Consider the following 12,566-nt stretch of genomic DNA (forward strand, 5'->3'; position numbering starts at 1 on the left):
GTGCCCTTTCCATGTATCATTTTCGTGTTTATTTTTGGGTATATATAGTGTTATTTGCAGTATACAAGTTTAGATTTGGGATTTTGGGAGCATCAAAGAGGCAAAGGATTATTCAAGCGCCACAGTGCCCCGGGACGACACTTGGTGCATGATAAAGGAACCTTTCAAACAAATAGTTCGGTGCCAACTTACAAGCGCTACTGCGCCTGACTCTAGCATCACAACATCACCATCCCCAACATCACGGTGTTTGATGCTATATTCCAACGATTTGAATCCACAAAGCCCAACAGCTACACCTAGCGCTGTCGTGCCTACATCCAACGCCTTGGCGCCACATAGTTAGCCCTGGTGAGTTTTTGGAATGTTTGAGCAATCTGATGGCTTCAATTAATTATTCTTCTTTTGGAAAGGTGTGTGAACTTTTGGGGAACTCCATGAAATTCAAGAGCGCATCCAGTAAGAGGTGGAGAAGAGTGCAAATACAAGTAAAATTTACTTGTTTTATGTGAGGGTGAGTGAGATGACCAAGTAAATGAGGAGATTTTGGAGGGAGGTCAAATCCTGGTAGCATGATTTCATCCATTGTGTTTTCCATCCATTAGGCTGTAGGGCCAAGTCGGGCTGAGCAATTATCCATTAGGCTGTAGGGCCGATTCTGGCCGAGAAATGATAACGTGCTAGATTGAAGGGAATCGGGTCGACCTTGGACCGCCCCGCTCAAAGTGTTGGATGTGCTTCGTTGCAAGTGATATTGCTTGCGCGTAAAATAGCATTTGGGTGCACGTGCGAGCCTGCAAAGCCTCAAACCACTGGAAATTTAAATTTTTTTATTTATTTTACCTATAAATATGCCCACAAAGGAGGGGAGAATGCAAATTTCATTCTTCATTCAACCAATAACTTCCATAATTACTCTATTACATGAGACATGTTGATTCTTTTTTATCAAAAGCGATTCTTTTATGATTGGAGAGTCTTAATAACATATGAATTAAATGATGCTGAGCTTATTTGACGCTCAATTTGAACATATGTACGTCAAAATTAAAGTTCATTCTATATAGTGTTCATTGACCAGTCTTATTTGAAGACATATTAGACCAATTTCTGTATGGTTGGGTTGTCATTGTTGAGACGATTAATTTGATTCTAATGTTTCGAAAACTAGAGCTCCAAATAATTTGTAATTCAAACAAATATATTTTTATTTAAAAAATATATCAAAATTCGTGCTAGATGATGAAATATCTTATTCACTCATCAATGATAATATTCCCACAAAAATAATCTCCTTAGTTTAATTCATTATGATATCTTTAATGCCAAGTTTATGCAACTTCATTAATGACTTCAAAAGGACGTAATAATCCCTTTAAACCATGAAAATATTTCATGTAATGAATATTAAAAAATAGTATTTGAACTCGATAGAAATAAATAGTAAATAATATAGGGTTAAGATAAGCTGCTTATTCTGAAACGCGGCCCGCAGGCCGGCTGCAGGGGTCAACCCGTGTCCTGCGTTTAGTGTAAAAACCCAAACACAATTTTGGATAAGCTGACGAAACGCGCGAACCAAACAGTACGGCGACATTTTGAAAACGCCGCCCGCACTTATAAGCTGCCCCAAACAGACCCTAAATCTCCATAGGCAATAATAGAAAAAAAAAAGGTCTTATTCGGCAAATTTTCCTCTGGCGCGAATTAAAATCGACTCAAGTCCCCAAAAACAAAGTTTCCCGCCCCCTTAACACATTCCGAAATTTCAAATTGAATTTTTTTAAATTATTTTTATTTCTATCAGTCCGTCGCATAAAAAGAAAGAACTCATCAACAGGTTTAGCTGCAAAACCCTAGCACCTGCCAGTCTCCCCAGCTTCTCTGATTAACATCGCAAGGTCCCCTCAGCTTCCATGGCTAAGGGCACGCCGCAGCGGTGCACTCGTCAGCAGAAAAATGTTGTTGATGAGCAGCCGGCGGTCGAATCCTCGTCGTCCTCCTCAGCACTGCCAACCTCCCGGAGGAAGAGGAGGTCGCCGACGCCGGAGAAGGAAAATGGTTTCAATGACGAGGCTCTGGAGACTAGTAGCCCATCACGGAAGAAGATGAAGGGGTCCGCTCCAAGCAGATCAAAAATTGATGTGGAAGAAGTGAAAGAGGAGAAAGATCTGGAGGCGTGTGAAAAAGCAGCTTCTAATTCCTCGAAGAAGAAAACGAAAGAGGCCTCTGCTAGGAAACCTGTAAAGGTGACTCGTAAAGCTGCGGAACACGACGGAATGAATGAGGATAATGATCAAGAGGTGTGTGAACCAGTGCAGAGCTCTTCAAAGAAGAAGAAAGGGGCATCTGCTAAGCACAACATGAAAATTGAGCTCGAGGATCCGGGGCAAGAAGAGATAAAGCAAGAGAAAGATGTAGTAGCGTGTAAACAGCCAGTGTCGAGCTCTTCTAATAAGAAGAAACGAGCTTCTGTCAAGCAACCGTTAAAGGTAGAAAACAAAGATTTGAAACAGGATGGGATAAAAGAAGAGGAAAATCTAGAGGCGCGTGCAGAACCAGTGGAGAGTTCTTCTAAGCAGAAGAAAGGAGCTTCTCCTAAGAAACCTTTGGTGATTGATGACGATGAGGAATCAGTTTGTTGCTTTATTGGAGATCCAATTCCTCTTGATAAAGCTCAAAGCAGGTGGCCAGAAAGATACACGAAAAAGGTTAGCACTGATATGACACCTATAATGCAGAGAAAAAACCGTTAAATGGATTTACTTATCTCATTAAAAATATGAAACAATCTGTATTTGTGTGATGCCACTCGCGTTAATGAATGAATGAATTTCATGAGCTAAAGAAAGCAAATTCTACTTGCTGCCAAACAGCCCCAAAGAGGGTAAAGAATTGGGCAGATAGAAAATTCAAACAATTGATTTTTTTTTAATCTAAATACGTGATTTTAAAATGTTGAAATGAAAATTCATCAAGGGGCGTTGCATCTATTCTAATAATTATTCTTTCTTAGTGCAGAATGGTGGGCGGAGGTCTATATCTTCGTCGATCTCCAAAAAGTAAGCTTCCTAGCATTACAATGTCGATTCGTTATTCTATATTGTATCAGTCCTCTATTTGTTAATTGCTATGGCAGCAAAGCTCGTTTTTTTTTTTGAACCTTGATCATCCTTAACCTCAAACATTAAAATTGTCTGTCATGACAGTGGTGAAGACGATGAGCCCATCAAAGCAAGATGCCATTATTCCCAGGCGATGGTTGATGTGATTACCTACAGCCTTAATGACCATGTGCACGTAAAGGTAAAACTCAACGGCTTTTTATTTTCCATTATTATATAGTCTTCTTCGAGATTTTTGTATGAAATACTCCCTGTTAGAAGTTCATTGCGTTTTATTTGGTTTTTCTTTGATATTTATGTTACAGCCTCAATGATCACATACACATCAATGTAAAATTCAATGTTTTTTTTAATTTTTCCTTTTTTTTTATTTTTTGTGTTATTTTGTAGACCTTTATATGAAAATCATCCCTGTTATAAGTTCATTATGTATTATTTGGTTTGCTGATTTTTACTTCGGCATTTTATGCTGCAAGCAATTAATAGTTATCTGGTTTGTTTGCTTTTTAAAATAAATAGACATGTAGACAACACTTCAATATTGTTTTTGCAGCGTGTAGTATTTAATATAGCTCTGACTGTCTTTATTTGTAGTTTCAATTGTTTGTATCAATCGCTTACTAACATGCTATTCTAATATAATCTCACAAATTTTTAAAAATGTCAACAAATAAAGTAATTCCATAGAAAAAAATAATCTTCTGCTGTATTTTTTTATTTATTCTTTTATTTTTGCAATTTGTCTTGAAACCAAAAATGATTTTATAACCTATTTATTTATTGTACGATCATTCACTTGTTCTTATGATATATTTGTGTATCTATGGCTTTAAAAGAATTATTAATACTAATACTTATATTTTTATATATATGTGTTTGGGTGAGTATTAACACGATTTGAGTTTTAAAATTTATTTTATTTGTTAATTTTATCATTGATATTTAGTTGTAATAAGTCTCTAATCAACTATATTGAGGATATTAGTTATTTAAAGAAGTAGTTCTATTTTTAAACACAAATGAATTCATATTTTTTGATAAACCAATGATATAATTAACGTTAAGAATCAAGTTACTCATTGAATTTACTTTTGTTCTCTTTTCCTTTTTCTATTTCAGACTATAATTATTCCGAGTATATAATATAACTTGGTGCCCTTATCATACACATTAGAAACCAAATTTTGCTTGGAGAGTTTTCTTTTACTAAAAAAACTAGGTTTTATACATTTCCTTTTTTAAATTGTTCAATAATTAGGTTTATATTCATGTTGACAATTGGGTAACGAGACTTTATGCTATTATTCAAGATTATTATCTGTATATTCAATGTGGAATGAACACGCATACATGGTAATAATGTGTTCATAACATTTTCAAATTTATTGTCTTTCTAGGCTGGAGATGGCGAACCAAACTTTATTGGACGAATAATTGAATTTTTTGAAACTCTCGATGGGAAACTTTATTTTAGAGCTCAATGGTTTTATAGAGCTGTAGATACAGTAAGTTGTCGATTGCATGCAAAATCTATGCTATTTTGTGAGTTGGCTAGCAATAATAGTTAATTTTTTTGTTTGGATTTGTTTTATGCAGGTAATAAGTTATCATTCCAAAGATCATGATGAACGAAGAGTCTTTTTATCTGAAGATCAAAATGATAATGATTTAGATTGCATTGTTGCAAAGATTACTATTGTTCGGATTGCATCCAATGTAATAAATTAATAACTTAATGAAAATAATATTTACATGTCTTTATATTTAGATATGTTTTTACTTTTTATTTAACTTTATTTTTTGAGATAATTTTATTGCTAGATTTCTTTGACTACTAAAGCAAAGGAAATTCCGGAGTGTGATTATTACTATGATATGTCTTATTCAACTGCCTATTCCACTTTTGCCAATTTACCTAAGGGTAACTCATGGACTTTTCTTTTATATATATTTTAAATGTTGAATTTGCTTTTTTTTTAATGTTATAATTTTGATCAGTTTGTCCCTTTGTATTCATTAGATGATAAAAGTGATGTTAGCTCCTTGTCAACTTCATTGAGTGATGGAAATTGTGAACATGAAGCTCCAAAAATGAATGCCACATTGCTTGATTTGTACTCTGGTTGCGGCGCAATGTCCACTGGCCTATGCCAAGGTGCCAACCTCGCTGGGGTTAATCTTCTCACTGTAAGCCAGAATCATTGACTTAGATTGGTTAGAAAAAAAAAGAAGAAAAAAAAAATTTCTATGTTAGTTTCTTTGAATTTATATTAAACTTTTGTTTTTTCTTAAAATTTGCCTAATATAGACATGGGCGGTAGATTTGAACTCCTTTGCATGCCAAAGTTTAAGTTTGAACCATCCTAAAACCAAGGTATGCATTGAGTGTTAATTTTTTATTTCTTTAAGTTATTGTTTTCTATTTTTAATGGTGCAACTTTTTTATATTCGATGAAATTTATAGAGACCATATTTTAGCAGTTTTTTTCATAATAATGTTCTTTTGATATAACTTGCATTACATAAAGTGTCTGTTATTCTTGTCCATTCTCCGTTAAAGTCTCAACTTTTGTATTGATTGTCCAAAGATATCTAAAATCTGAATCAACAGTGTGCTTTACTAGTTATGACAAATTATTTGTCACATCCCTTGTCTGCATCAGCCATAGTTTCTTAACAGTTGATTATGTCAAATGTTGAATAAAGTGAAATTTTACTATTTTATAAGAGTTTTTACTCGCACCATTATATGCCATTTGTTGGCGAGAAAGAATTTCACAATAAACTGTTTAAATAGTAGAGATTATACTCTCTTGAGAATAGGTGGAATGAATGGACTTCTGAATCTTTTAAATGCCTCATTCTATTTTATGCCATTAAAGGATCAAAATATCAAGTAATATGCTTCTTGTTCCTGAAATAGTCTTTTTTTATTTTTTTATTTTTTGAAAAACTAATGGTGTCTTGATAGCAAGCAAATGCGAATTATATGCTAGCTTACAGGACAGTGGGGCAACATCAATGAATGAAATTGATAATACAATTGATTATTATAATAAGCTTAAATAAGGTGCATCTACTATTGATTTAATAGCTTGATAATAAGAAATCTTGTAGATATGATGTTTGCTCTAGCAATATTAATTGACCATTGAGCTTATAATTGGTAAAGAAATGGAACAACAATAAACTTTTAGATAATCTAACTTGTAGAGGGTTTGAAGCAATTACCGACAAAGTAATTAGAAAATTGAAGATGATGTTGAGGGTGAGTTCTTTGCCATAATAATCTCATTATGTTTTTAGGAGTTTCTTCAAAGGTTTATAAACTCACATGATGTCACACCTAGAGTTCAAAAAAGTAGTACATAGGGGTGTAAACAGGCTGAGCTTGAGCGAGCCCATGGCTTGTCGTGCTCTACTCATTAATTTTGTTTTGTTTTTGTGTTCAACTCTTTCAAAATGTCTCGCGAATAATGCATTCATATTCAACTCGATTCATAATTTAATTATTTAAGATAAGTTGCATTTGGCTTGATTCATGATTTATTTAAGTTTAATAAATGAAAATAATAATATTGAGTTTTAATTTTTTTTTTATTTTAAAACATTTTATATATAATAAATCTTTAACTACAAAGCCCGAAAAGTTTTGAACTTCTATGCTTTGTTTTGGTATTTATCCAACATAAATATTGTACTCTTTCGGTTTCTCTTGAAGTGGGGCTAACTATAGACTAAGCGGGGCAGGCGATAGAGGAATGATTTCTATGGCATTTACATACAAACTACCCAATTTATATGTATTTTCATACCTTACATCTAAATGCTGAAAAAATGTGGCGAGGTAGGCATGGTTGAAAAATATGAGAGACATTTACATATGTTTTCACAACCCGACCCGAAACTTGGAATTAACCAATGCGAGAACAAACTGTTGGACTATAGAAATTAAGATTTTATATAATTAACATTTAACAAATGAAAGAGTAATTAAAGAAAATAAATTAAAGCAATGTATTTAAGTTTACTTCATTATCGATTGTTCGTATCTTTTATAAATATTTTCTTTTCTATTACTCATTTTTTAATTAATTAGTTATATCTTAAAATTTAGTTTAAAACAATAGTGAGCTAATCAAAATCAATAAATACTCATTTCTAAACTATAATAATTCAAGTTAAAAATAATATGCATGCCAATTATACTTTTAATAAATTAGTATAAAACATTTAATAGTTCATGAAGATGATCACTTATGATATATATTCAGTGGGTTTAACTATATCAATAATATTTTTATATCATTCTACGTCTGTAAACAATCACAAGAACATCATTTAAAAGTTATATCAATTAAGATACTTCAACATTAATACCCTTTTATATTTACCTGCACATGTATTTTGTATTCCCCCCAATATTATTATAAAGGGGTAAACTCTATCATAATCAGATATGCACATGAAAATATTCTATAACAAATATGATCTATTAATGGTCATTTCTTTCATCTGTATAACAATCAATATATTTATACATAAATCAATATCTATGATAATTTGAACAATATTTAATATACATGTCACTCCAACAACATATACAAAATTCAATAGAATTATAAATCATGGGTATGCAATATTATAAATATAACAATACTAGTAAGTGCATTTAGTGGAGAAAAGAAGCAAAATATTGACATAACATAGAATATGAGTACTCACCTCAAAAATATATGACTTTATCACTTTTTCTATCAGTTTCAATCAGAAGTTGTCATCCCTGTTGAGCCTTAGCATCACGTCTCTCCCTATTCAACGATCACACACATCGTTGTCAGTTGAAGTCGCCACCTTCTACTATGGAGAAGTTTTAGCTTGCTCTCGTCAATCCTACTGTCTTTGTACGTGTTAATTGATCCTCTCCTTAAGTTGTTAAGGTCTACTTCTGTTGTGATTTCTCTCCATCTTGTCTTAGTCTCATGTTAGTTTATAGAAAAAGTACTCTTTTGTTTCCTAACTTCTCGTTTCCTCTCCCTCTCTTTGACTCCCTTGATGCGTCACATACATGCCCCAATTATTATATATTTTCACATCCAACACCTAAATGAGGGGCATTGCAAACATATCATGCAATTCTTATGTATTTATGTATCTAACACCTAAATTTTATTTTTATAATTATACAAATTAAATCTTTGATATCATATTAAAGATAAATTGTTTTATTTTTAAATATTATTTATTTTTTATTTACTTAATTCAAGCCAAAATTAGTTGAACTCTATCAAACGAAATCTAGTTTGTGTCTGACTTGTTTATATATCAAGCTCAAAAAGGTTGTTCTTATTTGACTCATTTGTTTAATGAATGAATCAAACACAAGCTTCTTAGTGAGTTGAACATGAGCTGTTTGCGAATGACAGACTTTTTGATAGCCCTAGTAGTACACTCTTCAACACATGACATAATGAATGTTGATTTCAACTCTTTAAATAAGTTTCAAGTTCGATTATTTCTTAAAATTTGTTTTGTATTCTTGAGTGAATGTTTATATATACAAGTAATTATAATAGCTTGAATAAATTAAACAATGGAAGGTAAATAATAATTTCTTCATCAATATAGTCTTTATTAAGATTACATCAAATTTTAAGAAACAACAAGAAATAAAAAGGAATTGAAATAACAAAATTTATAAATTTATCTAAACCAAATACAAGGATAAGTAGAATTAATATATAGCTCAAAATACATCGAACAAACTTTGGGGTTGAAATGTTGGTTCATATGGTGGTGCTCCACCAATTACTCTAGTATCATTTCTTATAAGAAAAACTTGCAAACGAGTAAGTTTCATGACTTAAATCCACAGGTACTTGTTGTTAATTGATGTAAAAATGAAAAGGCAATAGGTAATGCCACAACCAATAAAGGGGAGGATTTATCATGTACTAGCATGTAATTAACTTACGTTAATGTGTTTAAGGTATAATTATATCAATATAAAATTACATACAAGTAATGCACTTGCAATAACAGGACAACTTTAATATCTTGAAATAAAATATCTATTATCTTGACTGTTACTAAACATTGAAAAGCATATTGCAAATTTTGATTTTCAATGAAACATGGAGTGTATATTTTCACCTCCAGATGTTTATCTATAAGCATACAAAATTTGGAGAACATTTGATCATTCAAATACCCTTAGAAATTTGAAATTTTTGCTTTTCAGTGTTAATGTAAGTGATTTTTAGTTAGGTATATGTATTCTTAGTATTGTGAGGCTACTCTGGCTGAAGTACATTATGCCAATGATATTCTTGCTAAAATTAGAGTTTGGATGATTGATTAAGTTAGTTTCCCCCCCCTCTGTGCATTGAAGGTTTTGGAGAAGCATGACTTTTGATACCATGGAAGATGGTTCAATTATTCTGAATTGCTAATTTCTTCTATAAGATGATTGCGTTAATAAAAAATTCGTCAATGAAGAATTGGCTCTTGTACTACCTTGGCTTTTATTAGTTTTGTAAAATCTTAGAAAAAGAATCAATTTTAATTAATAAAATCCTTTCTGATTTAGTCCTATAATTTATCTATTGAACTTGTAGGTTCGAAATGAAAAGGCGGAGGATTTTCTTACTCTTGTTAGAGAATGGAAGAAGCTATGTGAAAAGTTTTCGTTGGATGTCAATGATCCACCAAAGCTAAATAAAGAAATAGATGATCTTGATGATGAAAGCAACAGTGATGATTCATCTCCTTTGCCCAAAGGAGAGTTTGAAGTTGATCATTTTGTTGATATTTGCTATGGAGATCCCAATAATATTGGAAAAAAGGAATTGATGTTTAAGGTAATGTATATGATTCTTGGAATGGTGTTTATAACATGTCATTATTTGTAGCATGTATTAGGCATTATAATATAGCTAAATTGATTCCAATATTTTTTGTTAATTATTTTTGCAATTTATTTTCTGGGCATTTACATGCGCCACACCCAATTCCTATGTATCTTTATATCAAACACAAACTTTACTTTTTATATTTGTACCACCCAAACTTTCATATTACATCAAATACCGCCATTTTAATTTCTAAATAATGTAATACACCTTTTCTTATAGGTACGGTGGAAAGGTTATGGTCCAAATGAAGATACATGGGAGCCAATTAGCGGCCTAAGGTACAGCATTTATTTTTATCAAAGATCTTTATTTGTTTTTAATTATTCTTCAATCATATAGGAAATGTTCTGAGAGGATTGAACGATTTGTCCGAAAAGGATATCAAAACAACATACTTCCTTTGCCTGTGAGTTTTTCTTGATGTTTTATTTCCTTTTCACGTTTTTTTTCCGCTTGAAGCCATATTTTTTATCTCCTTAAAAATAATTTTATTTTTTCTTTTTTGCTTTACAGGGAGTTGTTGATATTATTTGTGGCGGTCCTCCTTGCCAAGGTATTAGTGGATTTAACAGATTTAGAGATTCTAATAATCCTCTAGCCGATGTTAGAAATCAACAAATGGCGGTATATATGGAGATTGTGGATTTCCTGAAACCAAAGTATGTTTTGATGGAGAATGTTGTGGATATTCTGAAGTTTGCTGAAGGATTTCTTGGAAGGTTTGCTTTAAGCAAACTGGTGCAAATGAATTATCAAGCTAGATTGGGCATAATGGCTGCTGGTTGTTATGGTCTTCCACAATTTCGGATGAGAGTATTTCTGTGGGGTGCTCGACCCGCTGAGGTATTTTTTGTACTCGTTCAATTTTATTCTGAGAAATTATAAATTTACTTGTATTAAACTTCATTATCATATCTAGGTTATTCCACAATTTCCTTTACCTACACATGATGTGCTTGTACGAGGTGGAGCTCCAGTAAAATTTGAGGTAAAATATGTCATATGACATTTCAACTTTTTTGCACTAGGTGCTCAAAGGAGTTTCTATTTGTTTAGGAAAACGTTGTTGCTTATAATGAAAATCAGAAAGTAGAGCTACTGAAGGCCTTGTTACTCGGAGATGCTATTTCAGATTTACCGAAAGTATGCAATGCTGTTTGGTCTGCAAAGTTTTTGCTATGCTGTTCTTGCTTCTTTAGTAAATAGTTTGTTGAACATCCTTTAGGTTGAAAATAACGAAGGGAGAGACGAGATGCCTTATGGAGAACCTCCAAAAACTGACTTTCAATATTCTATTCGTCTAACTTTATCAGGTATATCAAAAGGTTTAAAAAAGATCTGCATGAAAATCAATACTAACTCATCTCTTCCCTCTATATGTTTTTGCAATCTTTTATATAGTTGTAATGAAGAAGGATGTTAGCCACTTTCATCCATCAGATACATGTGATTGTTTTTCTACAATTTTTTATATGCATAGTGCTCTTTTTTTAGCCCTATGACATCTTAGCTAGTTCTTTTTTTTTCCTCTTTTTGGTTTTGTTTTGGTTTTTTTCTTGTTGCAGTATTGCATATGAAACTTCAGTGAGATGTTTTTATTTCATTTTATAAAATTATTTGAGCTTTAAGTTGATTTACCATATTCATATTCTGTACTTTCGTATATTTCAGTATAACTTTGTTATGTTTGCATTGAAGTTATCATATATTTGTAGCTTGTGCTCAAGCATGAACAAGGTGATGAGCAAAGAATTCTTAATGTAATGCTATAATTCTTCTCTCCCTCTCTCTCCTCCTATATATATATATATATATATATATATATATATATATAACACGTGCCATCATTGTGGTTGTAGAGTGATTATTTTGTTCGCAAAAGTACAACGCCCACTTAGAAACTAAAAGAGTGGTAGAAGGAGACACATCGACTTTTACTTGTATAACTCTAGAATTTGGAAAAAGCAACGGGGCCCACTCAATTGAAGCAATCCGTTATATAATTGTGAATACAAAGATTCATTCTTCATTTTTCTCTTGTATTTAGGAAGATGGGAATTTGTATTTTATCAATAATAGTCATAATGGGATGTGAATGCTGTAGTGGATTGCTTTGAAGGGAATAATTCAGCTTGAAGTTTGTAGATGGTGGTTGTAGTGTTAGTTTGTCGTAGAGGTTGTAGTGTTAGTTTGTCGTAGAGGTTGTAGTTGAAAGTCATGATAGTAGTTTGTCATGTGAATTGTAGATGATTGTCTTAGGAGTATCAGTTAGTTGCAGAGTTTATAGTTTTGTTATGTCATAACATTCGTGGGCTGCATAGATTGGAGTTAGGTGTTGTGAGAGTTATGAGCCACATAGATTGTAGTTTGTCACAGAGTGTTGCAAGATTTATAGATATACCTGTTGATGTAGTATATATAGGGGTGTAAACGAGCGAAACACGAGCGAGCCATGCTCAGCTCGTTTATATTTCGAGCTCAAAAGGTGTGTTCGTGTTCGGCTCGTTTGCTTAACGAGTCGAACACG

At 32.3% G+C, this 12,566-nt stretch overlaps 1 protein-coding gene across 1 annotated transcript in view; it reads left to right on the top strand.

Annotated features, from left to right (window-relative positions):
- Positions 1 to 1,820: 1,820 nt before the first annotated feature.
- Positions 1,821 to 12,566, top strand: part of LOC110034095 (DNA (cytosine-5)-methyltransferase 1-like) — a 16,208-nt gene continuing 5,462 nt past the window's right edge. The window contains exons 1-15 of the mRNA XM_020738357.1: positions 1,821 to 2,711; positions 3,022 to 3,062; positions 3,210 to 3,306; positions 4,523 to 4,630; positions 4,722 to 4,841; positions 4,947 to 5,046; positions 5,146 to 5,312; positions 5,434 to 5,499; positions 9,743 to 9,985; positions 10,259 to 10,317; positions 10,379 to 10,445; positions 10,553 to 10,882; positions 10,959 to 11,027; positions 11,096 to 11,182; positions 11,265 to 11,352. Coding sequence (XP_020594016.1) covers positions 1,917 to 2,711; positions 3,022 to 3,062; positions 3,210 to 3,306; positions 4,523 to 4,630; positions 4,722 to 4,841; positions 4,947 to 5,046; positions 5,146 to 5,312; positions 5,434 to 5,499; positions 9,743 to 9,985; positions 10,259 to 10,317; positions 10,379 to 10,445; positions 10,553 to 10,882; positions 10,959 to 11,027; positions 11,096 to 11,182; positions 11,265 to 11,352 — 2,437 coding nt within the window. The 5' untranslated portion in view covers positions 1,821 to 1,916. The remainder of the gene's footprint in view (positions 2,712 to 3,021; positions 3,063 to 3,209; positions 3,307 to 4,522; positions 4,631 to 4,721; positions 4,842 to 4,946; positions 5,047 to 5,145; positions 5,313 to 5,433; positions 5,500 to 9,742; positions 9,986 to 10,258; positions 10,318 to 10,378; positions 10,446 to 10,552; positions 10,883 to 10,958; positions 11,028 to 11,095; positions 11,183 to 11,264; positions 11,353 to 12,566) is intronic.

This window comes from Phalaenopsis equestris, unplaced genomic scaffold (assembly GCF_001263595.1).
Source record: "Phalaenopsis equestris unplaced genomic scaffold, ASM126359v1 Scaffold001343, whole genome shotgun sequence".
Taxonomy (NCBI): Eukaryota; Viridiplantae; Streptophyta; class Magnoliopsida; order Asparagales; family Orchidaceae; genus Phalaenopsis; species Phalaenopsis equestris.